General features: G+C 42.4%; 2 protein-coding genes across 4 annotated transcripts in view; one reads left to right on the top strand and one right to left on the bottom strand.

The window, feature by feature from the left end:
• Nucleotides 1-24,494, bottom strand: part of mvb12a (multivesicular body subunit 12A) — a 37,761-nt gene extending 13,267 nt beyond the window's left edge. Inside the window, exons 1-2 of the mRNA XM_043694663.1 lie at nt 24,288-24,494; nt 1,409-1,567 (exon numbers count right to left, since the gene is read on the bottom strand). Of these exons, the coding sequence (XP_043550598.1) occupies nt 1,409-1,504 (96 nt within the window). The 5' untranslated portion in view covers nt 1,505-1,567; nt 24,288-24,494. The remainder of the gene's footprint in view (nt 1-1,408; nt 1,568-24,287) is intronic.
• Nucleotides 24,474-26,440, top strand: part of LOC122552151 (kinetochore-associated protein DSN1 homolog) — a 32,133-nt gene continuing 30,166 nt past the window's right edge. For 2 of the 3 annotated variants that reach the window (XM_043694662.1, XM_043694661.1), the window contains exon 1: nt 24,496-24,832. In XM_043694662.1, the coding sequence (XP_043550597.1) occupies nt 24,804-24,832 (29 nt within the window). In that variant the 5' untranslated portion in view covers nt 24,496-24,803. Of the gene's footprint in view, nt 24,833-26,440 lie in introns of all 3 variants that reach the window. The other variant, XM_043694659.1, reaches the window with a different exon arrangement.

Genomic DNA, 26,440 nt, shown 5'->3' with positions numbered 1-26,440 from the left:
TGATGGAAACATCTTCAGCAAGATCTCCCAAACTCAACCAGCTGGAGGGACAACAACTGCCAGGGAATCAGGATCATCATCTACAACTTTCCTTCCACATTATACACCATCCTGACATGTTCCTTCATTGTTGTTGTTGTTGAATCAAAACCCTGGGATTCCCATCTAATGGCTGTGGGGATTACCTTCACCACCCAGACTGGAATAGTTCAAGAAACAGTGCATCAGTATATCTACTGATTTGAATCACATGTCACCAGATTTTAACATCCAACTAAGTGACTGGAATGTGCAGGAGTTTGGTTTAACAAAAGAGCTTCCGTTCATCCAGAGGTCACAGCACTGACAACACAACACTCCCTCAGTTTTGCATGGATCGATCAGTCCAAAGTATATGATCAAGACCCACAATATTTTTACTCATTAGAAAATAGTAATAAATTGATTTTTTTTAATGGTATGTTCCCATAAACAATGAAAGCCCTAAAAATCATCAGTACAAGGTATTACAATAAGTCCGAGTTTGAATACCAGCCCTATATTGTTTTTTTCAGCCAAGAACCAGCACAGGTATTAGGATGTTTGACCTTTTTAAGATTGGATTACTTACAGTGTGGAAACAGGTCCTTCAGCCCAATAATTCCACACCGACCTGCCGAAGCGCAACCCCACCCAAACCCATTCTCCTACATTTTCCCCTTCACCTAACAATACGGGCAATTTAGCATGGCCAATTCACCTAACCTGCACATTTCTGGACTGCGAGAGGAAACCGGAGCACCTGGAGGAAACCCACGCTGACACAGGGAGAATGTGCAAATTCCTGAAGCGGGAATTGAACCCGGGTCTCTGGTGCTGTGAGGCAGCAGTGCTAACCACTGTGCCACTGTGCTGCCCACAGATTTTGTTAAGATGGACAAAAACAAAGTTGTCGCCTGTTGTCTTGGCAGAGTGGTCTAAGCAGCTGGCATGGGGTTCGTGTCTCCGCGGTGTCATGTGTTAGACTCTGAACGCTCTTATTAGTGGGCTCTTATTGGTGGTTAGCACTGCTGCCTCACAGCGCCAGAGACCTGGGTTCAATTCCTGCCTCAGGAATTTGCACATTCTCCCTGTGTCTGCGTGGGTTTCCTCCAGGTGCTCCGGTTTCCTCCCACAGTCCAGAAATGTGCAGGTTAGGTGAATTGGCCATGCTAAATTGCCTGTATTGTTAGGTGAAGGTGAAGGGGAATGGGTCTGGGTGGGTCGGTGTGGACTTGTTGGGCCGAAGGATCTGTTTCCACACTAAGCAATCTAATCTAATATTTGATTTAAATTACAAATGCTCAGGTAAGATTTCATGTTTATTCATTCCAAAAAATTGTGAGCTGAAATCATAATGACTGTAATCCAGTCAAATGTACAGACATACCAGTTGATATTCCTTTGGACATGTGCTCTGGCTTGAGGCCCATCCTACTCCAGTGAGTGGATAGCAATTTGGATCATTGATCTCCGGTGCAGCCATTCGGAAGAAGGCACAAGAAACAGCCTACACAGCAACCAGTGCTTCATCAATTCGGTTCTCTCACTAGGATCAAATGAAAGCAAAAGCATTAAAAGGAGAGGTGAAAGGAGAAAAATATCCGACTATAATAATCACTCGGTTGTCAAAGTAGAGCCTGGTTTGTTTCAAAAATGGAATTATGGCGAATATTAGTTCTCCAGCATTTAAATAAATAGGCTTATCACAGGCTCGTAGAATCCTGCAGCACAGAGATAGGCTCTTTGGCCAAACTTGTCCACGCCGACCAAAATGCTTATCCTATTTTCCTGCACTTGGCTCACATCCTTCTAAAGCCTGAAGAGCTTATGCCCGAAACGTCGATTCTCCTGCTCCTTGGATGCTGCCTGACCTGCTGCGCTTTTCCAGCAACACATTTTCAGCTCTGATCTCCAGCATCTGCAGTCCTCACTTTCTCCTCACATCCTTCTAAACCTTTCCTATCAATGTATTTATCCAACTGACTTTTAAATGTTGTTAATGTGCCCACCTAACATAGAACATTACAGCGCAGTACATGCCCTTCAGCCCTCGATGTTGCGCCGATCTGTCATACCAATCTGAAGCCCATCTAACCTACACTATTCCATGTACGTCCATATGCTTGTTCAATGACGACTTAAATGCAGTTAAAGTTGGCGAATCTACTACCGTTGCAGGCAAAGCATTCCATACCCTTACTCTGAGTAAAGAAACTACCTCCGACATCTGTCCTATATCTATCACCCCTCAATTTAAAGCTATGCCCCCTCATGCTCGCCGTCACCATACTTGGAAAAAGGCTCTCCCCGTGCACCCTATCTAACCCTCTGATTATCTTATGTCTCTACTAAGTCACCTCTCAACCTTCTTCTGTCCAAAGAAAACAGCCTCAAGTTCCTCAGCCTTTCCTCGTAAGACCTTCCCTCCATACCAGGCAACATCCTGGTAAATCTCCTTTCCAAAGCTTCCACGTCCTTCTTATAATGCGGTGACCAGAACAGTACACAATACTCCAAGTGCAGCTGCGCCAGAGATTTGTACAGCTGCAGCATAACCTCATGGTTCTGGAACTCAATCCCTCTATTAATAAAAGCTAAAACACTGTATGCCTTCTTAACAGCCCTACCAACCTGGGTGGCAACTTTCAAGGATTTGTGTACCTGGACACAGATCTCTCTGCTCATCTACACTACCAAGAATGTTGTGGTTCTGTTCGCCGAGCTGGGAATTTGTGTTGCAGACGTTTTATCCCCTGTCTAGGTGACATCCTCAGTGCTTGGGAGCCTTCTGTGAAGCGCTTCTGTAATCTTTCCTCCGGCATTTGTAGTGGTTTGAATCTGCCGCTTCCGGTTGTCAGTTCCAGCTGTCCGTTGCAGTGGTCGGTATATTGGGTCCAGATCGATGTGCTTATTGATTGAATCTGTGGATGAGAGCCATGCCTCTAGGAATTCCCTGGCTGTTCTCTGTTTGGCTTGTCCTATAATAGTAGTATTGTCCCAGTCGAATTCATGTTGCTTGTCATCTCTGTGTGTGGCTACTAAGGATAGCTGGTCGTGTCGTTTCGTGGCTAGTTGGTGTGAACTCATGCCCAAAACATTGACTATCCCTTATCAAATTATTCTTTTCTAGATGATTATAAATCCTATCTCTTGTAACCTTTTCCAACACTACCAACAACTGAAGTAAGGCTCAATGGTCTATAGTTACCTGGGTTGTCTCTACTCCCCTTCTTGAGCAGGGGAACCACATTTGCTATCCTCCAGTCTTCTGGCACTATTCCTGTAGACAATGACGATTTAAAGATCAATGCCAAAGGCTCAGCAATCTCCTCCCTGGCTTCCCAGAGGATCAGAGGATAAATCCCATCCGGTCCAGGGCACTTATCTATTTTCACACTCTGCAGGATTTCTAATACCGCTTCCTTGTGAACCTCAATCACACCTATTCTAGTAGCCTGTATCTCAGTATTCTCCTCGACAACATTGTCGTTTTCTAGAGTGAATACTGTCGAAAAATATTCATTAAGTGCTTCCCCTATCTCTTCTGACTCCATACACAACTTCTCACTACTATCTTTGATTGGCCCTAATCTTGCTCTCGTCATTCTTTTATTCCTTAAATACCTATGGAAAGCCTTAGGGTTTACCCTGATCCTATCTGCCAACAACTTCTCATGTCTCCTCCTGGCTCTTCTGAGCTCTCACCTCTTATCTTTTTCGCTGGCAGCATATTCCATGTGTATACCATCCTCTGCATAAAAATGTTGCCCCTCAGGTTCCCTTTTATTCTTTCTCCTCTAAACTTAAACTGATGCCTTCTAGTCCTCTATTCCCCAACCCTGAGAAAACTACTGAGTGCGGTCACTGTATCCATACCACTCATGATCTTATATACCTCTATAACATCCTCCCTCAGTCTCCTACACTCTAAAGAAAAAGTCCTAGCTTGTCCAACCTCTCCCTATAACTCAGTCCCTTGAGTCCTGGCAACATCCTTGAAAATTTCTTCTGCGCTCCTTCCAGTTTAATAACATCCTTCCTATAACAAGGTGACCAAAACTGAACACAACACGCCAAGCGCGGCCTCACCAATGTCTTGTACAACTGCAACACAACTTCCCAACTTCAAAACTCAATGCCCTAACTGACGAAGGTGAAGTGGGAGATGACATGGGGCATGCTGACACGGGGCACACAGACAAGATGGCCATTGAGCGAATAAGTTGGTCACTTAGCACACAAGATGGCCAGAGTCATTACACGGAACAGTACAGCAAAGCATACACAGATACTGCCTGAGGCTAACAGGATACCAACACAATAGATACAGAGCATTGATGATTAGTTTAAGGCGGGTGGGGGAAGAGAATACACATCAGTAACGTCTACTGCCTGCTGAAGTGTCTGAGTCCAGCCACCACCTTCAATAGAAATGTTAACTACCTGAGACTGTTTGTATACATGTGTTAATACTTCAGATTTGCAGGAATGGAAAACAATCTTCCTTCTCAAGAAGAACGATCACAACCAATAACTGCAGCTATGGACTTCCAAGTAGCTGCTGAAACTGACAATGACTCCGTAATGTTTTCAGTAAAGAAACCATGCTGTATAAAACAAAGACTCGATACGTGAACTATTATACCATGAAATGTATAAAATATCATGCCATGTGCTCAGAGAGAGAGAGAAGGCTCTCAGCTGACAGCCGTGCTGGCGGACACCTCTCTCCCTGGAGCTCCAGTTTCTTTTTACAATAAACTCTGTCATTGAATCCAGATTCTGACTCAAAGGCTGGTGATTTTCCCTCCAACAAAGGCCAGTGTGCCAAAAGCCTTCTTCGTTGTCCTGTCTACCTGTGACTCCTCTTTCAGAAAACTGTGAACCTGAACTCTGAGATCCCTCTGTTCCACAACACTCCTTAAGGCCCTACCATTCACCATGAAACTCCTACTGATTTGACTTTCCAGAATGCAAGACCTCACACTTATCTATACGAAACTCCATTTGCCATTTCTCAGCCCACTTCCCAAGCTGATCAAGGTCCTGCTGCAATTTCTGATAACCCTCCTCACCTGTCTACGATACCACCTATTTTAGAGTCATCTTCAAACTTACTAATCCTGCCTTGTACACCCTCATCCAAATCATTGATATAGATAACAAACAGTATTGGGCCCACCACCGCCTCCTGAGGCATTCCACTAGTCTCAGGCCTCCAGTCCAACAAGCATCCTTCCACTATTACCCTCTGCTTCCTAATATCAAGCCAATTATGTATCCAATTTGCCAGCTCATCCTCTATTCCAATTGATTTAACTTTCCAGAGAAGCCTACCATGTGGAACCTTATCAAAGGCCTTACTAAAATCCATATCAACTACGACTCCCTGCTCTCAACCACCTTCCTGGTCACTTCAAAGAATTCTAATTCAGTTGTGAAGCATGATCTCCCACTCACAAAGCTACGTGACTACTCCAAATCAAACCCTATCTTTTCCAAATGTACATATATCCTATCCGTCAGAATCTTCAAGTAATTTATCCACCACAGATGTTATGCTTACTGGCCTAAAGTTCCCAGGATTTTCTTTGCAGCCCTTCTTGAATAAGGGCACAAAATTCGCTATCCTCCAGTCTTCTGGGTCCTCTTTCATGGCCAACGATGAAAAAATATCAGCTAGGGCCACTGCAATTTCTACTCTAGCCTCTTGCAGTGGTCTTGGATACATCTGGTCAGGACCAGGAGATTTAACTACTTTCATACATTCTAATACATCCAACACCACCTCTACTGTGATATGGACTATCCCCAATGTATGACCACTAACTTCCCCAAGTTCCCAAGTCTTCTGTCTTTCTCCATGGTAAACAGAGAGGAGAAATATTCATCAAGGACCTCGCCCATCTCCTGTGGTTCTACATGTACATGTCCACTTTGATCCTGGAGGGGTCCTGTTCTCTCTCTAGTTATTCTTTTTCCTTGAATACACTTAAAGAACCTCTTTGGATTATCCTAATCTTCTCAGCCAAGATGATCTCATGCCCCTTTTTCACCGTCCTGATTTCCTTCTCCAGTAAACTCTTGCATCCCTTAAATATCTCCAGGGATTCCCTTGACCCCAGCTACTTGTACCAGAGCTGTGCGTCCATCTTTTTTTCTGGTCAAAACCTCAATATCGCTCGTGATCCAGGATTCCCTATTCCTGCAAACTTTGCCCTTCACCCTCACAGGAACATACAGACTTTGAACACTAGCCACCTCACTTTTAAAGGCCTTCCACTTGCTAGCAGTACCTTTGTCTGCAAACAAACTACTCCAATCAACCCCTGCAAGCTCCTATCTAATTCCATTAAAATTTGCCTCACCCCAATTTAGAACTAGAACTGGAGGACCAGTTTTGTCCCTCTCCATAACTATTTTAAAATTAACAGAGTTATGGGCACCGGTCCAAAATGTCTTTTAAAAAGGCTTGAATTTCACTTCCTCCATTCCTCGAGCTATTCTATAATGTTGGCTCTAAAGACAGTGGTTAGGCCTCTTGCCAAGTGGTCACTTTTTACATGCAAATCCAAAAAAAAACTATTTGCCTATTGAGGGCATCACAGTCAAGTACTTACTAGTACTAGTCCGGAGGACCACAGTCACAGCACTTCGACAGTTGGACATCTGGACTTCCCTGTTTGATTCCTGTCTCTGTCCCTGAATTCAATGCCTGCTCCCTTTCATGGCTCAGTCCGTAGCATACTTGTCTCTTAATTACAAGGTTTTGGGTTTAATTCTCACTGTAGGACTTGAGCACAAAAATTAAGGTTGATACTTCAGTACAGTATTGAGAGTCAAAGACTACACTGTTGGAGGTGCCACCTTTAAGATGAGACATTAAAGCAAAGCTGAACTAAGTTAGATGTAAAGGTCTCCGTGACACTATTTTGAAGAGAAGGAGGGACATTATCCCTGGTGTCCTCAATTATCCCTCAATCAACATCCCAAAACAGATTACCGAATCACTGTCACGTTACTCTTTGAGAGCGCTTGCTGGACGCAAATTAAATTACCATATCTGGTACACTACAACAGTGAGAGATAGTGATCAGAATTTGTACTGAGGACTGAAAAAATGAATTTTATCTTATGATTATTTAGATGGAGGAAACTATTGTTCATGCGGTACTGGATGTCAGATCACCTGCAAATATTGGAAGGATTGTGAGGTCTAGATCTGTCTTAATACTAAACATGGAGTACCCAGAAATACTGACATGGCTGTGGGAGGGGACAATAAAGTTCAAGGACTTAAAGAGAAAGGGGCAAGTTAAAACGGTGAAGATTAGTGAGGAAGCCAGAGGATTGGGATGCCTTTCAAAACCAGCACAGGATAACTAAAAAAAGCAATAAGGAGACAGAAAATGAAGTATGAGAGTAAGCTAGCTACTGTGAAAAAAAGATTGCAAGAGTTTTCTTTGATATAAAGATGGTAAGAAAGAGACAAGACTGGATATTAGATTGCTCGAAGTGAGGCTGGAGAAGTAGCAATGGTGAAAAAAGAAATGGTGGAGGAGCTTAATAGGTACTCTGCATCAGCCTTCACAGTGGAAGACACCAGTAGCATTCCAGAACTTCAAAAGTTGGAGGCAGAGCGGAGTGTCGTGGCCATCACTAAGGAGAAGGTGCTGGTGAAGCTGAAAGGTCTGAAGGTGGATAAATCACCTAGACGGATGGACTATATCTCAAAGTTATGAAGGAGATAGCTGAAGAGATTGTACAAGCTATGGTGATCTTTCAAGAATCACTGGAGTCATAGAGGGTCCCAGAGAACTGGGAAAAGGCTAATGTAACACCCTGGTTTAAGAAAGGAAGGAGACAGAAGACAGGACATTGTAGGTCAATTAGCTTGACCTCCATTGCTGGTAAGATTTGAGAGTCCATTATTAAGGATGAGATTGTGGATTATTTGGAAGTATATAGCAAAATAGGGCTGAGTCAACAAGCCATTAAGAAGTCATGCCTAACAAATCTGTTAGAAATCTTTGAGGAGGTAATAATGAGCAAGTTAGACAAAGTTAGGCCAGTGTGATCCATTTGGATTTCCAGAAGACCTTTGACAAAGAGGCTACTGAATAAGTTAAGAGCCCATGCAAGATACTGTCATGGATAGAGGATTGTCTAACTGGCAGAAGCTGAGAGTGGGAATAAAGGAGTCTTTTTCAGGAGGGCAGCCAGTTCCACAGGAATCCATGTTTGGGCCACAACTATTTACTTTATACATTAACAATCAGGATGAAGGCACTGAGAGTATTGTTGCTTGGTTTATAAATGACACAAAGATGGATGAAGGAGTGGATAGTGCTGAGCAAGCTGGAAGGCAGAGGATCTTGGACAGGCTGGAAGAGGCAAAGAAGTGGAATATAACATGGGAAGGAGGGAGAGATTATGCCTTTGGTAGGAAGTAGTGTGGGATATTGTGTTATGGGATGTTATGTTATAGGTTATCTTTATTAGCTTACTCACCAGCTTGCTATTTTCATTAATACTGTATTCCCATTCATTCATTCATAACCATTTACTAACTGTGGGCAGCACGGTGGTACAGTGGTAAGCACTGCTGCCTCAGCACCAGAGACCCGGATTCAATTCCCGCCTCAGGCAACCTGTCTGTGGGGAGTTTGCTCATTCTCCCCGTGCCATGCTAAATTGCCCGTAGTGTTAGGTGAAGGGGTAAATGTAGGGGAATGGGTCTGGGTGGGTTGCTCTTTGGAGGGTCGGTATGGACTTGTTGGGCCAAAGGGCCTGTTTCCACACTGTAAGTGATCTAATCTAACCTGTTATTTACTATAACACTGTTTCATTCACTCATGAAACTCCGGTTCTGTAGTATCGAAGTTTAAAAACAATTCTTTCAAACCCATTACAGAGGAACCTCGATTATCCAAAGGACACAGGCGGGGAGTATTTCATTTGGTTAATCGAATTCCAGATAATCAAATGCCGGATAACAGTTTAGCCAAGTATTGGGACTTTGTGATCTTGCTGGATAATCCGATATTTGGATAATCAAATACCGGGTAACCTAGGTTTCTTTGTACTGCATTTTTGCACCTTATCAGCCCTTACTCCAAGCAGTGTTTATCTCTGAATAATTGTAGCATAGAACAATACAATCCCCAAGTCTCTACGAAAAATTTTAATTTCAATCAAAAAGGGGGAGGCGCTGTTGTGTTATGAGATAGGCTATCTTTATTATCTCACTCACTAGCCCATTCATAATTCTTTACTAACCCCGTTATTTACTGTAGTATCCAAATTTAAAAACAACTTTCAAACCCATTACAGTAGAACCTCAGTTATCTGAACATCAATTACCCAAACAAGATCTCAAGGTCCCGTAAGAACAGCATTAGGTAACTCAGCATTCAGTTATCACTCAAATGCATTATGGCGTGCATTGCGGATAACCGGCGCTCATAAATTAGCACTCATTTCCAGTTATCTGAAAAAAATTCCCCGCCCACCTCGTTCGGATAATTGAGGTTCTACTGTACATTATAAGCAGTGTTTACCTCAGAATACAGAACAATAAATATTAAATCAGCCCTCACCAACCATCTCATACAGAACAATACCATCCCTACCAAGTCTCCCCAAAACATCATAATATCAATTAGTCCTTAATAATAATCTACTCAGGTCCAGGAGACTAAGTACCTGTTAAATACCTTATAACTGGGCCATTATCCCTTTAAGAAACTAACTGACAAAACAGTGCTTCCATGAATGAATGAAGCTCATACCGGCAAATGGTGAATAAATCTCACAACCCAGCTGCAGTAATCAGTTTAATATCCTTTATTCTTTTATTAAGTTCAGGTATAATATTTAACTTATTTAGAGGATATAGGCCTAGCATTTGTACTAATAATTCATAACTTAAAAGACAAAAGGACTAACACCTTCTAATTATGCAACTAAATCGGGCAGACATCTCATCAGAAGTAGCAGCCAGCACTTAGCACATGTTTTAACCCATCTCCTGTCTCCCAGGACAGAAGCCATTCAAACCTTTGTGTACTACAAATAAAACAAAACTATCACCATAGTAATGAAATTTTAATGTATGTAAAAACTGTGTATAAAGGGGCTCTTGTAAGAATGGTATTTGGAGATTCTATTGCAACCTCGAACTTAAGCTGTGATTCTATTTTTGGCACTTTCAGTTTTGGTAATTATTTGAACACAACCCCACAGTAGAGATGTAGATTATTTCCTGAACAGGGAAAAACTTTAGAAATCTGAAGCACAAAGGGCCTTAGAAGTTCTAGTTCAGGATTCTCTTAAGGTTAACATGCAGGTTTATTTGGCAGTTAGTCAAGCGAATACAATGTTAGCATTCAATTCAACACAGCTAGAATACAAGAGCAGAGGTATACTATATAAGGCTCTGGTCAGACTGCTTTTAGAATCTTGTGAACAGTCTGGGCTTCATGTCTCTAGAAGGGTGTGTATGTGTGTTGGGAGTTCAGAGGAGGTTTACAAAAACAATCCTGACGATGAAAGGCTGGTTGAGGACTCTGAATCCGTACTTTTTTTTTTAGAAGGATTAGCGAGGGAGTGTTAAAGTACAAATGAGACGGCCCAGGGAATTCCTTATGAACTCAACTGGTAAGCCTCTCTCATGGTTCGTCCCGGAGATTGTATTCTTTGGTGGCCTGGAATAAAAAAAACTCTTACAGACAGTTTAGTTTAATTTTAATTATCCCCTTCATTAAAAGCATCACTGTTACAACATAACACTGATACCTATAAGCCAGGCTAACTGGATTCTAATAACCCAGGAGAGTTTTAAAAAAAAAACGCTCTTCTTTCAAGAGCCCTGGCCAGCTACTCCGTCCTATTATCAAAAACAGACTATTTTTATACACAGATTTACAAAGGCGTTACTGTCACAAACAAACATTAATGAAAACACTGCATGTTCTGAACTAGACAGATAATAGCGAAGGATAATAATTCGGGAGAGAAGTTAATTCGATACCGAATTTCGTTTCGAGGTCAGAATTAAACATTGTAAAATTAATGAACAAAGGAACAGCCACGAACGTTATCACTCGGTGTCTCATTTATACAGATTTGCTGATGTTAAGGCAAATGTTCTTACTTGTCTTTCCTGCCTTACCATTTTCTTTATGCAACAAATGTGTTCTATACCTCAAAATGACATTTTAGTCTAAATGTTTAAAGGCTATAACATTCAAGGCTATAAACTTTCTCAGCAGGATGGTGGGGATGGGGAATTGGCTGAACCTTACAGAACGCGGAGACACCTGTATAGAGTCAAGGTAGAGAAGATGAATCCACTGGGACAGACTAGAACCCAAGGGCACAGCCTTAGAATGAAGGGATGACCCCTTAGAACAGAGATGAAGAGGAATTTCTCTAGCCAGAGGATGGTAAATCAGTGAAACGCATTGTAGCAGAAGGCTGTTGAGGCCAAGTCATTGAGTAAATTTAAGACAGAGAGAGAAAGGCTCTTGATTGGTAAGGGTTTTGGGGAGAAGGCAAGAGAATGGGGTTCAGAAACTTATCAGCTGTGATTGAAATTGGGCCAAATGGCCTAATTCTGCTGTGTCTTCTGGTTTGCAAGGATGGAGAAACAAAGAGCTACTCTTTGTTTGAGGAGAGGGTGATGATTAGAATAGCAGAATTACATAACTATTCATTATTCAGCCCATCATGACTATTCACAGCAGGTAAGTTTTGAAAGAGAAAGGGATAGTAGTAACGTTAAGTTTATTTGGGAGTTAGGAATGGAAGGGAAGTTAGGTGGTCAGCAGGTTAATGGGAGCTGAAAATGTGTTGCTGGAAAAGCACAGGAGGTCAGGCAGCATCCAAGGAGCAGGAGAATCAACGTTTCGGGCATGAGCCCTTCTTCAGGAACCTGAAGAAGGGCTCATGCCCGAAACGTCGATTCTCCTGCTCCTTGGATGCTGCCTGACCTGCTGCGCTTTTCCAGCAACACACCTTCAGCTCTAATCTTCAGCATCTGCAGTCCTCACTTTCTCCTAGCAGGTTAATGGGAACAGTTTCCAGGGAGCAAGAGCAGATCAGAATTTGTTCGTCACAAAGGGCATGAGGGGGGCAGGAACAAAATCAAAAAAAAAGTTGAAATACAGGGCTCAGGCAGTGGGCAAGCTTCATTGGCATGATGGGCTAGGAATGGAAGGACACAGCATAGGCAGCTGATCACAAGTTGAAGAGTTGCAGAAGAATGGAATGAGAACATTTATACATCGTTAAAAAAAATCTGTAAAGAAAAAAGACTCAATTTTCAGGGGAGCACATATCTGGGAATTAAAGAAAAAGTAGTCTTTTTTTGAGGACTGAAGTTTATTTGGAAAGTTTAAAACCATGAGTCAACAAGTGAAGTTATTCCTCCCAGATCACATTGTGACTCAGTAACCACAAATCAACAACAGCCATAGAGATTTCATTTCAACCTTCTCCAGGTTCGAGGCCTGACAAGCTAATGTTCCTCATTTATTGCAGCATTTAACCTGCATCTACAATTCTTTGAATACAAGTTCGCCGGATACCAATGCTACTTATAAAAGTATCAGGTTAAAACAGGGAATAACAAAGCAAATGACAAAATTGCACCGAAACAGAATGCAAAGAATAGCATTTCTGTAACGCCCTCCATGACTGAAGAATGTCCCGAAGTTCTGTGCAGCTAATTAAATACATTTGAAGCAAAGTCAAAGTCAAACTTGTAGTGAGGGGAACACAGCAGCCAATTTCTATACAAATAGTATTGACAACAAAATTATTCAGTTGACTGTGAAGACTGACACAAAATAATTATTCAGTTCCTCAGCCATTTCCTTGATGCCCACTATTATCTCTCCAGTGTCATACTCCAGTGGCCCAATGTCCTCTTTTGCCCTTTATATATCTAAAGAAACTCTTACAGTCTTCCTTTATATTACTGGCTAGCTTACCCTCATATTTAATTTTCTCCCTCCTTACTTTTTTCATTACCCTCTGTTGGTCTTTGTAAGCTTCCCAGTCCTCTGGTTTCCCACTGCCCTTCGCCACATTATATACTTTCCCTTTTGCTTTTATGCTATCCCTGACCTCCCTCATCAGCCATGGTTGCCTCATCCTCCCTGTACCATCTTTCTCTTCCCTCAGGATGAATCTCTGCTGTCTCCTGAATTACTCCCAGAAACTCCTACCATTGCTGTTCCACTGTCTTCCCTTGCTAGGCTCCTCTCCCAATCATTTCTAGGTAAAACAAAAAAATGACTGCAGATGCTGGAAACCAGATTCTGGATTAGTGGTGCTGGAAAAGCACAACAGTTCAGGCAGCAGCCGAGGAGCAGTAAAATCGACATTTCGGGCAAAAGCCCGAATACCTGTATTCCTGATGAAGGGCTTTTGCCTGAAACATCGATTTTACTGCTCCTCGGATGCTGCCTGAACTGCTGTGCTTTTCCAGCACCACTACTCCAGAACCCCAATCATTTCTACCCAACTCCCCCCTCATGCCTCTATAGTTGCCTTTATTCAGCTGTAATAACCTTAGCTCTGATTCTATCTTCTCCTTTTCAAATTGCAGAGTAAATTCAATGATATTATGGTCATTGCCTCCTAAGGCTTTCTTCACCTGAAGCTCCCTTATCAAGTCTGCCTCAGTGCACAACACTAAATCCAGTATTGCCTATTCTCTAGTGGGCTCCACCACAAACTGCCCCAAAAAGCCATAGCATAGACATTCCACAAATTCCTTTCTTGCAATCCACTACAACCTGATTCCCAGTCCAGCTGCATATTCCCCATGATCACTGTAATTTTGCTCTTCCTACACATCTTTTCTATCTCCTGGTGTATCTGATGCCCTAGCTCCTGATTACTGTTTGGAGGCCTGTACATAACACTAACTATAGGTTTTTTTTTGCCTTTGTGGTTCCTCAATTCTACTCACACAGATTCTACACCATCTAACCTACTTATTGTCTTACTATTGATTTAATTTCATTTGTTAGTAATAAAGCAACCCCACCCCCTCTGCCCACCTGTCTATCTTTTCAATATTCAGCTCTCAATCCTGATCACCTTGCAATCACATCTGTGATGCCCACCATGTCATACTTGCCAATTTTGAACTGTGCCACAAGCTAACTTACCTTATTCCTGATACTTACTGTGTGCATTCACCTGCCCATTCCAGCTATTAGTTGACTAAACTGCTTAACTGTCCCAAAGGATTTATATTCTTCCTCAATAAAGTGACCAATATTGTACACAACACTCCCCAGTGCTCTGTGATTGATGCATAACACACCTACTTTTGTCTTCAGTTCTCCTTCTGATAAATTAGAGCATTCTATTAGCTTTCCTAAGTACTTGATGTACAAGGGAACTCAGGACCCACCGCACCTCAGAGCTCTGATATGCATTTTATTTAATTTTCCTGCCAAAATGGACAATTTCACATTTCCCACATTGTACTCCATTTGCCAGATCTTTTCTCACTCATTAAACCTAATCTATATATTTTTGTAACCTCCTTTTGTCTTTTTCGCAACTTACTTTCCTACCTATCATTGTCATCAGCGTATTTGGTCACAAAACCTGTCCCTTCATTTAGGTCAGTTACGTAAACTCTTGAGATCCCAAAATTAATCCTTATGGCACAACACTCATTACATCTTCAATCTAAAAAAGACCCTTCTAACCATACCAATAGGCTACAATAAGCTTTGAATTTGGCACCTTATCAAACATCATCTGGGAATCTAAGTACAGTATTTCCATGGTTCCCTTTTATCCACGAAATGAGTTGAGTTATCTCCTCAAAGCACTCCATCAGTGCTGTGCCAAGGAGGGCATTTACTGAGGAAAGCCAAAGAGCTTCACTGCAGGAAAGCCGTTGGACAACTATTTATATCTATTTGCCACTTCCTGTTTCTAAGCTTGAATAATGCACAGGTATTAGTATTTTGTTGCTGCCTTCTGCTGAAAACTGTAAAAAGGGACTTACATGAGGAAGACAATGAATGAAGCCTGGAGAACACTGCTTCTGACATGCACCAGTGAGAGAACAGTAGAATACCAGTGGCCCCATATTAAAGTGCCACTACCTTTGTTTTCAATTGACATTTCCATATTTAGTGACAACAAAAAGATTGCAATGCTGCAGCAAGTCAAGTACCTGAGTTTGTTGATTAAACTCTTCAAACGGTGCAACTCATCATACTGTTAAAATATCAAAACCACAGTCTTTAGGATTATCCTTTAGGCTTGCAACGGGTTCTACTTTATATAGTGCTCACAATTCCCTGACCTTTACTATAGTAGTGGAGGGGGATAGGAGCAGATGGTGTGGGAAAGTATTTAGAATGGAGGAGGGGGAGATTACAATGCTACAAAAGCAGGAAGTTTGGGGCATTAATTAGGAACATATATTCTCATGGAAATGCACGACAGAAATTTGCGAGTGTTGGACAGGTTTGTCCCACTGAGACAAGGAAAGGATGGCAGAATGAAGGAACCTTGGATGACAGGAGATGTGGAACATCTAGTCAAGAGGAAGAAGAATGCTTAATAAACTTGAGAAAGCAAGGATAAGAAAGGGCTCTAGAGGGTTGAAGCAGCCAGGAAGGAATTGAAGAATGGACTTAGGAGATCTAGAAAGGGACATGAAAAAGCCTTGGCGGGTAGGATTAAGCAAAACCCCAAGGTGTTCTACACTTATATGAGAAACAAGAGGATGGTCAGAGTGAGGGTAGGGCCGATCAAGGATAGTGGAGGGAACTTGTGCCTGGAGTCAAAGGAGGTAGGGGAGGTCCTTAATGAATATTTTGCTTCAGTATTCACTAGCTAGAGGGACCTTGTTGTTTGTTATGATTGCATGAAACATGGGGACATGCTTGAACAGGTTGATGTTAGGAAGGAGTGTGCGCTGGAAATTTTGAGAAACATGAGAATAGGTAAGTCCCCTGGGCCAAGGTTCCTATGGGAAGGGAGAGAAGAGATTGCTTTTAGATTACTTACAGTGTGGAAACAGGCCCTTCGGCCCAACAAGTCCACACCGCCCCGCCGCTGCACCTTTGGCAATGATCTTTGCAACCTCACTGTCCACTGGAGTAGTACCAGATGATTGGCGGGTAGGAAATGTTGTTATTCCCTTGATTAACAAAAGGGAATAGGGATAATCCCTGGGAATTACAGACCAATCAATTAATCAGTCTTATGTTGGTGGTGGGCAAATTATTGGAGAGGATTCTGAGAGACAGGATTTCTGAGTATTTGGAAAAGCATAGCTTGATTAGAGATAGTTAGTATGGCTTTGGAAGGGGCAAGTCATGCTCAAGCCTTACTGAATTCTTTGAGGATGTGACAAAACACACTGATGAAGTTGGATGATGTGTTGTATATAGGCTTTAGCAAGGCGTTTGATAAGGTTTTCTGTGGTCGGCTCAGTCAGAAAGTAAGGAGGCATAGGATACAGGGAAATTTGGTAGTCTGGATACAGAATTGGCTGGCCCATAGAAGACAGAGGGTGATAGAAGATGGAAAGTGTTCAGCTTGGGCTTTGGTAACTAGTGGTATTCCGCAGGGATCTTTCTGGGTTCTTAAACACCTCTGCTGTTTGTGATTTTTATAAATTACTTGGATGAAGAAGTGGAAGGGTGACACAAAGGTTGGAAGAGTGGTGGATAGCATGGAGAGCTGTTGTAGGTTGCAACGGGACATTGAAGGATGTAGAACTGGGCTGAGAAGTGGCTGATAGAATTCAACCTGGAAAAGTGTAAAGTGATTAATTTTGGAAGGCCGAATTTGAATGCCGATAACAGGGTTAAAGGTGGGGTTCTTGGCAGTGTCGAGGAACAGTGGGATCTTGGGGTCCATGTCCATAGATCCCTCAGAGTTGCTACCCAAGTTGATAGGGTTGTTAAAAAGGCAAATGGCGTGTTAGCTTTCATTAGTAGAAGGATTGAGTTTAAGAGCTGAGAGGTTATGCTGCAGCTCTATGAAGCTCTGGTTAGACCACACTTGGAGTACTGTGTTCAATTCTGGTCGCCTCATTCTAGGAAGGATGTGGAAGCGGAAGTTTTAGAGAGGGTGCAGAGGAGATTTAACATAATGCCGTCTGGAAAGGAGGGCATATCTTATGAAGAAAGGTTAAGAGAGCTAGGGCACTTCTCAGTGCAGCAAAGAAGGATGAGTGGTGACTCGATAGAAGTGTACAAGATGATGAGAGGCATAGATGGATAGCCAGAAACTTTTTTCCCAGGGTGGAAATGGCTCTCATGAAGGGGCATAATTTTAAGCTGACTGGAGGAAGGTTTAGGGGAGATGTCAGAGGTAGGTTCTTTACACAGAGTGGTTGTGTGGAATGCACTGCCAGCAGTGATAGTAGAGTCGGATATATTAGGGATATTTCAGCGACTCTTGGATAGGCACATGGATAATCATAAAATGAAGGGCAGTTTGTTAGTTTGGTCTTTGAGTAGGATAAAATGTCAGCACAACATCGAGGGCTGAAGGGCCTGTACTGTTCTACATTAACCTGATAATCTGTTAAGTGTTGATGTTGACTGTGGGATAAATATTGAACAGAATACAGAGATGGGAGAAGCCTCCTGTTGTTCTTCAAAAATCTACTGCTGCATCCTTCATATTACATGTAGGATCAGACAGTATCTTGGTTTGAAGTGACATCAGAAAGACAGCACACCCAAAACTGCAGCTCTTTCAGGACTTGTATAACTATTGTGCTGAGTTCCTGGAGTGACACTTGAATTCACAACTTTGAGTCAGGGCTGCAAATGTTACCAACTGAGCTACAACTGACATCTTCCAGCATGAAATGAGCAACACCTCAAAATATGGAAGTGAAATCTAATGATTAATGGTTAATCATTACTAACCGAAACACTGCACTTGCCATAAAACTATAAAATGTATTTTAAAAAGCCGAGGGCAAGAGAAATTGAACAACTCCCCTATTATTATATAGAAGAGTCAATTTATTTGGCTTCATTAAAAATAAAAGCCGTGCAACATTTCATTAATGTGGTCTCATGATATTTGAGTAATCAAAATTTTGTCATGTAACACATGAACAAACCACACCAACCACAAATATCTTCCTTCCAAGGATGAGACTGCAATCAGTAATGGCAATACAGCTCTGAATCATTTTAATTTGTACTGTACTGTGAGAAAGAATGCTTCATCACAGAGGATAAACAAAACTTGGAAATGTCGTGTTTTGAAATTCAGAAATAGAAAATCCAGGAAATTTGTGTGTTAGTGCCTGAAAAACAAACAAAAGCTTTCAAATGGAGCTTTCATTAAATTCACACAAAGTGTGCCTTTCAACAGAAGATCTCTTATCCCTTTACAATATCACCTTTATATAGTGGCATGGTGGCTCAGTGGTTAGCACTGCAGCCTCACATTGTCAGGGACCTGGGTTTGACTCCACTCTTGGGAAACTTTCTCCCTATGTCTGCATGTGTTTCTTCTGGGTGCTCCAGTTTTCTCCCACAGTCCAAAGATGTGCAAGTTAGGTGGTTGGCCATGCTAAGTTGCTTATAGTGTTCAGGGATATGTAGGTTAGGTAGATTAGCAGGGTTACAGGGTTAGGCTGGGATGCTCTGAGAGTAGGTGTGGACTTGATGGGCTGAATGGCTTGCTTCCATATTGTATGGTGTCTATGGTTCTAACAGAGGGGCTCTATACTTCAGCTCCAAGCCTTGGCAACTCAGTCCTATTTGCTTTTCCATGCTTCTGGTTTCAATTTTATGGAACTGGAAAATTGGGAAGTGCTACCTTTAATGCTGGCAAGATCCCAAATGAAAGCACTTAGGTGGATCAATAACACAGTTTAATTGGAGTACAATAGTGACACTGACATTCTTCCCAGACATAAAATGTCATGAATGTGCTAATGCATTCGAGTAAGACATCCTTTACAAACTGAACAAGGTGAATCAAACTAAATGACTGCACCTTCATAAGCAAATTTGTTTTAATCTCAAAACGTGTTACACAATTAAAAATATCTTCAGCATTCTGAAAATAAGATGCATGTTCAAATTACATTACGGAAAGAAAGCAAATTCACTTGAACTCTGACATTAGATGACTAACAACCAGTTAAACCCTGCTACGTCTCTCACATTACACGTTTTGCAGTGTTGTAAAGTGCATTGCCATTGGTCTTTCAATCATAAACCACTGTTCCACTTCAGACCAAAATTCATAAAATGATGATAAAGAGGAGTAAACAGAAATGGTAAATGTTGCAAGTGTGCAATTTAAACAGCACAGCTGCAGACAATGGTTTCCAAGGCAATGAAGCAGTTCACAGTTGTGATAACATTGACAAGCCACCTGAACTTAATCCATCAGTTTTTATTAGTCATCACAGTCTCACAAGTAATAGGTTTCCTAAAGGTTGTGTTCAACATTCATGACAAAACTCTTACTGTAATAAAACCAGTCAGCAGTAGTATTAGCCACCTGCAATGAACTAATTGGTGTGGAACAGATGCATACTCCTCACATACAGAGAGACACACACCCAGAAAACAAATACTCATTTCAATTTTGAAATGCACCGTCCAGCCAAAATGACGAGTCACACATCTAGAAATATTCCAGGATTAATATCAGATCTGTATTAATTTGCCTAATTTACTTATCAACTCCTTTCTCTTTTGTTCCTCAGTGTTTCTTTTCTCCTGGCCTCAGCACGGACCTGGTGTGGCTTCCTCTCGGCCTGGCCAGGCCTATGACGGCCTCTCAGCATCCCAAGGTGGTCTCTTGGCTCAGCGTGGCAGTGTCTCTGCCCGGTCTCTCGGTCTGGCCCATGGCAGTCTCTTGGCCTGACGTGGTGGTGTCTTGGCCCGGTCTCTCGGCAGCCCATGGCAGTTTTTCGGTTTGGCCTCTCGGCAACAGATGGCGGTCTCTTGGCCCAGCATGGTAATATCTTGGCTTGGATGTTTGACATGGACTCTTGGTATAAGTGGATCCTGCCTGGGCATGCTTCACAGGCAGCAGGAGATCTTGAGGCTTCAGCAGCAGTAGCAGCAGCAATGGTATTGCAGCCCAACGCAGGAAGAGCGAGCAGTGAAGGAGGCCCCCTAGTATCTGCAGTGGCGACATCAAGAAAAGGCAGCGGAGATCTCCCAGACTCAAAGACTGTTGAAATTTGACCTTTATTTGTCTATTAAAGGACTTTATCTTATTTATTTTTCTACTTATTCTATGAAGGTAATGCTTAAATTTTTGTCTTCGTGCCCAATATGTGTGGGCACATTACATACATTTCACTGTGCTCTTGTACTTCTGTACTTGAGTATACGTGACAATAAAATCTAAACCAATTTAGAGTATCGATAACAAGGCTCTGCAACCATACATCGACTTTGGTGTGGTGGGTAGTGAAAGTCAGTGAATGCCCTTGGGCCAAATCTCCAGCCAACTACCTTTTGTTAGAAAGCATCAGAACAGCAATAAAGCCTTCTGATGCTCACTATCACATTCTCCTTTTCATATATCGATCTCCTCTGGATGTGTGGCATGCAGTCACTGGGCATTTCAAGCCACTATAGAAAAAACAGTCAGGTGATTAGATATGGAAGCTCACTTAATTATTGTAGACAAGCAGGAGGGTGGAAGAACAACAAGCCAGGCAGCATCAGGAGGTGGAGAAGTCAATGTTTTGGGTATAACCTTCTTAAAAAGGGCTGACACTCCATTGCTTTATCATAGCTGCCTGCCAGGCAACTTAAACGCAAATGCTGCAAGTAAACTTGCAATGTTTCGGTGCAGGTCTGGGTACCATTCAAAGCCCTTTATTGCTGTGATCTCCCGCTCATTGCCAACCTGTCCATCTTCCTTTCCACCTATCAGCTCCACCCTATCACATTCACCCCCACCTTCACTCCCAGCTATCTTTAGGTAGTTATTTACTCGTTCAGTGGGCGTTATCCCAATCCTTTAACAAATGCTCCTTGTCTGTATTCTGTTATCCAATGCTGAATGTCACATTGCAGCAAACCACAATGATGGGTGATATTACCCAGGAAGTTACATTCTCTAAACTAGTGTGGCAGTTACAACTCGGTCACATTATTTTAACATATTAAAGTTGTCAGGCCCAAGGTGACTACCTCCACATCTTCCAACATTGGCATGCTAACTCAATTCTGGACCATTCTGCATAAAAATGGACAGAAATCTATACCAAAAGGCAAAAAAATGTGGAATAGAATTCTTTTGAAGTTAGAGATGACTCTCACAATCAAAGAAAAACAAATTTCTGGAGTAGTTCAGCAGGTTTGGCAGCATCAGTGAAGAGAAAGCGTTTCAAGTCTAGTGATACATTGAAGAGTTATCGAAAGGTCAACTCTTTTCTCTCCACAGATACCGCCAGACCTGAACATCTCCAATTTCTCAGAGTCATAGCACAGAGACAGGCTCTTCATCCCAAACTGGTCTGTGCCGACCAAAATGTCCATTCACACTAACCCCATTTATCTGCTCTTGGCCCATATCCTTCTAAACTTTTCCTATCCTTTTATTTGTCCAAATGCCTTTTACATGTTGTTAATGTACCACCTCAATTACTTGCGCTGGCACTCATTCCATATGCATAACACCCTCTGCAAAAAACGTTGCCCCTCAGGTTCCCTTTTATTCTTTCCCCTCTAGCCTTAACCCAATGCCCTCCAGTCTTCGATTCCCCAATCCTGGAAAAAATACTGAGTGCAATCACCCATTCCACACCTCTCATGATCTCATACACTTCTATAAGATCCCGCTCAGTCCAATATGCTGCAAAGAAAAACTTCCTAGCTAGTCCAAACTCATCCTATAACTCAGATCCTTGAGACCTTGAGATCCTTGTAAATTTATTCTGCAGTTCTGTATCCAAATGGCCAGTTCTCCCTGTATTCTATGTTATCTAACCTTGCTAACCAGTTGAAGTCTACCATTCTGCTCTTATCAATCCTCTTTGCTACTTCTTCAAAAAACTCAATCAAGTTAATAAGGCGTGTTGACCACCCCTAATTAGTCCTTGCCTTTCCAAATACATAAATCCAGTCCCTCTGGATTCCTTCCAGCACTGATGTCAGACTCACAGGCCTATTGTTCCCTGGCTTTTCCTTATTATCTTACTTAAATAGTGGCACAACCTCCAGTCTTCCATCACCTCACTGTTGCTATCGATGATACAAATATCTCAGCAAGGGGCCCAGCTTCCTTAGCTTCCCAGAGTTCTAGGTACACCTGATCAGGTCCTGGGGATTTATCCACCTTTATCACATTTTAAGCCATGCAGCACCACCCCCTCTGTAATATGGACATTTTTCAATACATCAGTGTTTAATTCCCCATGTTCTATATCCTCCATATCATAAGACCATAAGATATAGGAGCAGATATAGGAGTTGAGAAACGTATCATGGCTGATATGTTTCTCAACTCCATTCTCTCACTTTCTCCCTGTAACCCTTGATCCTCAAGAACCTATCCATCTCAGTCTTAAATATACTCAACGACCTGGCCTCCACAGCCTTCTGTGGCAATTAATTCCATAGATTTACCACTCTCTGGCTGAAGATGTTTCTCCTTATCTCTGCCTCTCCAACGAATGGAAACAACTTTCCACCATTTACTCTGTCCGGGCCAAACAATATTCTGCAAGTTTCAATTAGATTTCCCCCATCCTTCTAAACTCCATTGAGTATAACCCAGAGTCCTCAAATATTTGTCATATGTTAAGCTTTTCATTCCTGGGACCATTCTTGTGAACCTCCTTTGAACACGCTCTAGGACCAGTATATCTTTTTCGAGATCTGGGGCCATATCTTCTCCACAATAAACACTCATGCAAAGTACTCAGTTTGTACCTCCCCATCTCCTGCAGTTCCACACATAGGCAGCCTCGCTGATCCATAATGGGCCCTATTCTGTCTCTTGTTATCCTTTTGTCCTTAGATGCAGTTTTTAAACCTGTGATCAATCCTCTGAAGTAACTTAAAATGTATAATGGTCACAATTGTTGGTTTTGTTGAAACCAATTGTTACATTTGTCACTTAATTCCCATCCCCCCCACCAATATATTTGCACATACAGCAATTACCGCATGACATGCCAGCTATTATTTTTGCATATCACCTGTTGTCAGTAACAAAGGCTTTCTAAATTAAGCCATACACTTCCTGGAACAACACTTCCCTCAACACACTAGCAATTCAGAGTTTAAAATAAAGGCTTCTTTTGATCACTGTCAATTCAGCTAGTAGGATTATAGGTGACTGAAACTGCTACCTCTTCACGTAACCCATCCCAAAGAGCTCCAAAGGGAAACTTTGTCAGAAGAGATATGGTGACACATAAAATAAATCTGAATTGTAGGAAAAGAACATTGCGATGCTACGTGCCTTGCCAACATATCTAACCAAAATTCCACTTGGCAGACATAGAATAGGACATTCCACATGTCCCACACTGACAAAAAAGCTAACAATGAAGTACTAGAAATAGATGCAGAAAAACAGCAATTTAGTGCATAGCATCATAAAAAGGTACACTAGTTTGGGCACATTACTAGAATAGACATTAAACAGAGATAGGTATTGGAATGGAATAAAACAATATAAGACACAAAAGAAGCAGAGGAGGAAATTTGCAATGAATATAATGGAGTGCATGTTGATTACCTGTGTGAAGTTTTCAAAGGACAGACACAGACAAAGAAATCCACAGATGTTAATCATCTGAAAAGATGACAGCAAAAACAAAAACAGAAAAAACACGAACCTCAAAAAGGACAAGATCAAGACCGAGAATCCTGGTAGTCTGGAGAGCCACAGAACCGGATTCTGGATAAGAAAGACCCCTTCTGAAAAGGGTCTTTGCTAACTTGAAGTGAGAAGACATTATGAAGATTTTTTTTTTAAAAGGCACGACAGAACCTTTCCATGTCAGGGACTCAGCTGGAGCCAAGCGCTTTCAATGTTGAGAGTTTGGTCAAACACCTGGAGACTGCGTTGATCTATTCGCTCAGGTAGCAGCTCAAACCTGAGACACTCACCTGTTGGCCGCCCCTGCCCAGGTAAAGCTTTACTCACAAACACGGCACATCCCAAGCCCGGAGGACAGCCATACCAGGTAACCTGTACCTTCCTCCACCTCTTCCTCGACCATCTTCACATACACAACCCCTGGTACCTATATTTACCTGGAGAAGTCTTCCCTGGCCGATTTTCGTCCCGCACCTCCGGGAACTTTCTTCTGGGGTGGCCGTTCGGGTCTATTCGGCTCTTTCCGGAAAACCCTCGCCTCGCCCCGCCCTGCCCGAAAAGGGGCCGTTATTGACGGTTGGGAAAGCGCCACCTCGCGCCGGCTCGCGGGGTGAGGACAGGGACGAAGGGACGCAAACCATGCGCGCGCAGTAGCGGAGGATGACCGCTCATTCCCCTCGAAAACCCGGAGAGGACAGTAAATGCTGGAGATCAGAATCGAGAGTGGAGTGCTGGAAAGGCACAGCAGGTTAGGCAGCATCCAAGAAGCAGGAGAATCGACGTTACGGGCCTTCCCTGCGTGCGCACAGCACAAATAGAACTACAATGACCGATAGCTACTGGAGGTGGGGAAGTGGGTGCGCATGCTCGAGACTGGTGCAGCCTTCACAACCCGTCCTTATTCCCATGGTGCCCCGCGCTCTTGAGCGGCCGGCGGCAAAGGGGGTAAAAAAATGGCGGAGAGCAGTCACATTAAAACAAGGTAAATAAAGAAAAAAAGGCAGAAATGCTACTCTTCGGGTCATCGATACCTCAGAGTTTAAGTTCCTTTCATTGGATCCTAAGTACTGTATCGGGGATGAGATTCATTGTAATAAGAAGGCACCAAATGGAGGGGAGATGCAAGTTTCAGATCTCGTAACTTTTCAGAACAGGGGAGGTCAGTTAAGACCATGCGATGGTAAGAGTGAGTTATGATTATAGTGATAGATTTTAGTTGAAAGGTCAGAGGAGGCTCCAGTGGAGCACAAGGACCACTATAGACTGATTCTGAAGGAAGATCAGATTTCTTTTTATTCATTTGTGGGTGTCACTGGCTGAGCCAGCATTTTATTGTCTGTCCCCAGTTGCTCTTGAGAAGGTGGTGGTGAGCTGTCTTCTTGAACTGCTGTAGTCTGCCGGTTGTGGGTTCAGAGGGATTTCCAGGATTTTGATCCAAAGACAGTGAAGGAACAGTGATATACTTCCAAATCAGGATGGTGGATGGCTTGGAGGAGAACTTGAATGTGGTGATGTTCACACACATCTGCACCCTTGTTCTTCCAGATGGAAATGGTCGTGGGTTTGGAAGATGCTGTCTGACAATCTTTGGTGAATTTCTGCAGTGCATCTTATAGATAGTACATACTGCTGCTACTGAGTGTTGGTGGTGGAGAAGATGGATACACATGGATGTAATGCCAATCAAGTGGGCCGCTTTGACCTTGGTGTCAAGATTCTTGTGTTGTTTGGGCTGCACTCATCTAGTCAAGTTGGGAGTATGCAATTACACTCCTGTAGATAGGCTTGGAGGAGTCAGGAGGTGAATGACATACAGTATTTGTAACTTCTGACGTGCTCCTGTAGCCACTGTTTTTATGGTGAGTCCCGTTGAGTTTCTCGTCAATGATTTCTCTCTGACAGACGCTGTCAGACCCGTGGAGCCTCTCCATCAATATCTCATAGTGGACTAGCATAGACTCATTGTGTCAAATTACCTGTTTCTCTAAAAGCAAAGCAACGTCAGCTCATCGCCCATCAAGTTTACTTGAAAGTACAGACTTTCAGAGTGCTGCTCCTTTGTCAGGTAGCTATTGGGACAGGCATATAGAACACAGAATTTATAAGTAAAAGATCAAAGTGATGCAATGTATTAGACAAACCTGGATAGTTGTTAAGTCTTTTATCACATAGAATGGAGCTTTTGATTAATTAATATGTAAGTTCTAGAATTTTTTTCAAGTCACATCCCAAGACAACTTAACGTTTTATCAGCTGATAAAAATGTTACATCTCAGCTCAGACAATGCATGAAAGGTATGAGATCAGAATCTATCTGTATCCCAACTTGGAGTCAGACTGGTTTTATTTCCAAAGTAGGAATTTAAAAAATGTCACGTTGACTGTTTACATAAGATTGTGTGCTTTTTGAACATAATAGAATGTATCTGCAAATACATATCTGCAAATTCAGCTAAATAGACTTAGTTGTGTCTCTGGGTTAGTGGTGCTGGAAGAGCACAGCAGTTCAGGCAGCATCCGAGGAGCAGTAAAATCGACGTTTGGGGCAAAAGCCCTTTATCAGGAATAAAGACAGAGAGCCTGAAGCGTG

Source organism: Chiloscyllium plagiosum, chromosome 8 (assembly GCF_004010195.1).
Source record: "Chiloscyllium plagiosum isolate BGI_BamShark_2017 chromosome 8, ASM401019v2, whole genome shotgun sequence".
Taxonomy (NCBI): Eukaryota; Metazoa; Chordata; class Chondrichthyes; order Orectolobiformes; family Hemiscylliidae; genus Chiloscyllium; species Chiloscyllium plagiosum.
Note: the sequence above shows the minus strand (reverse complement) of the source record. Positions and strands in the feature narration are given on the sequence as shown.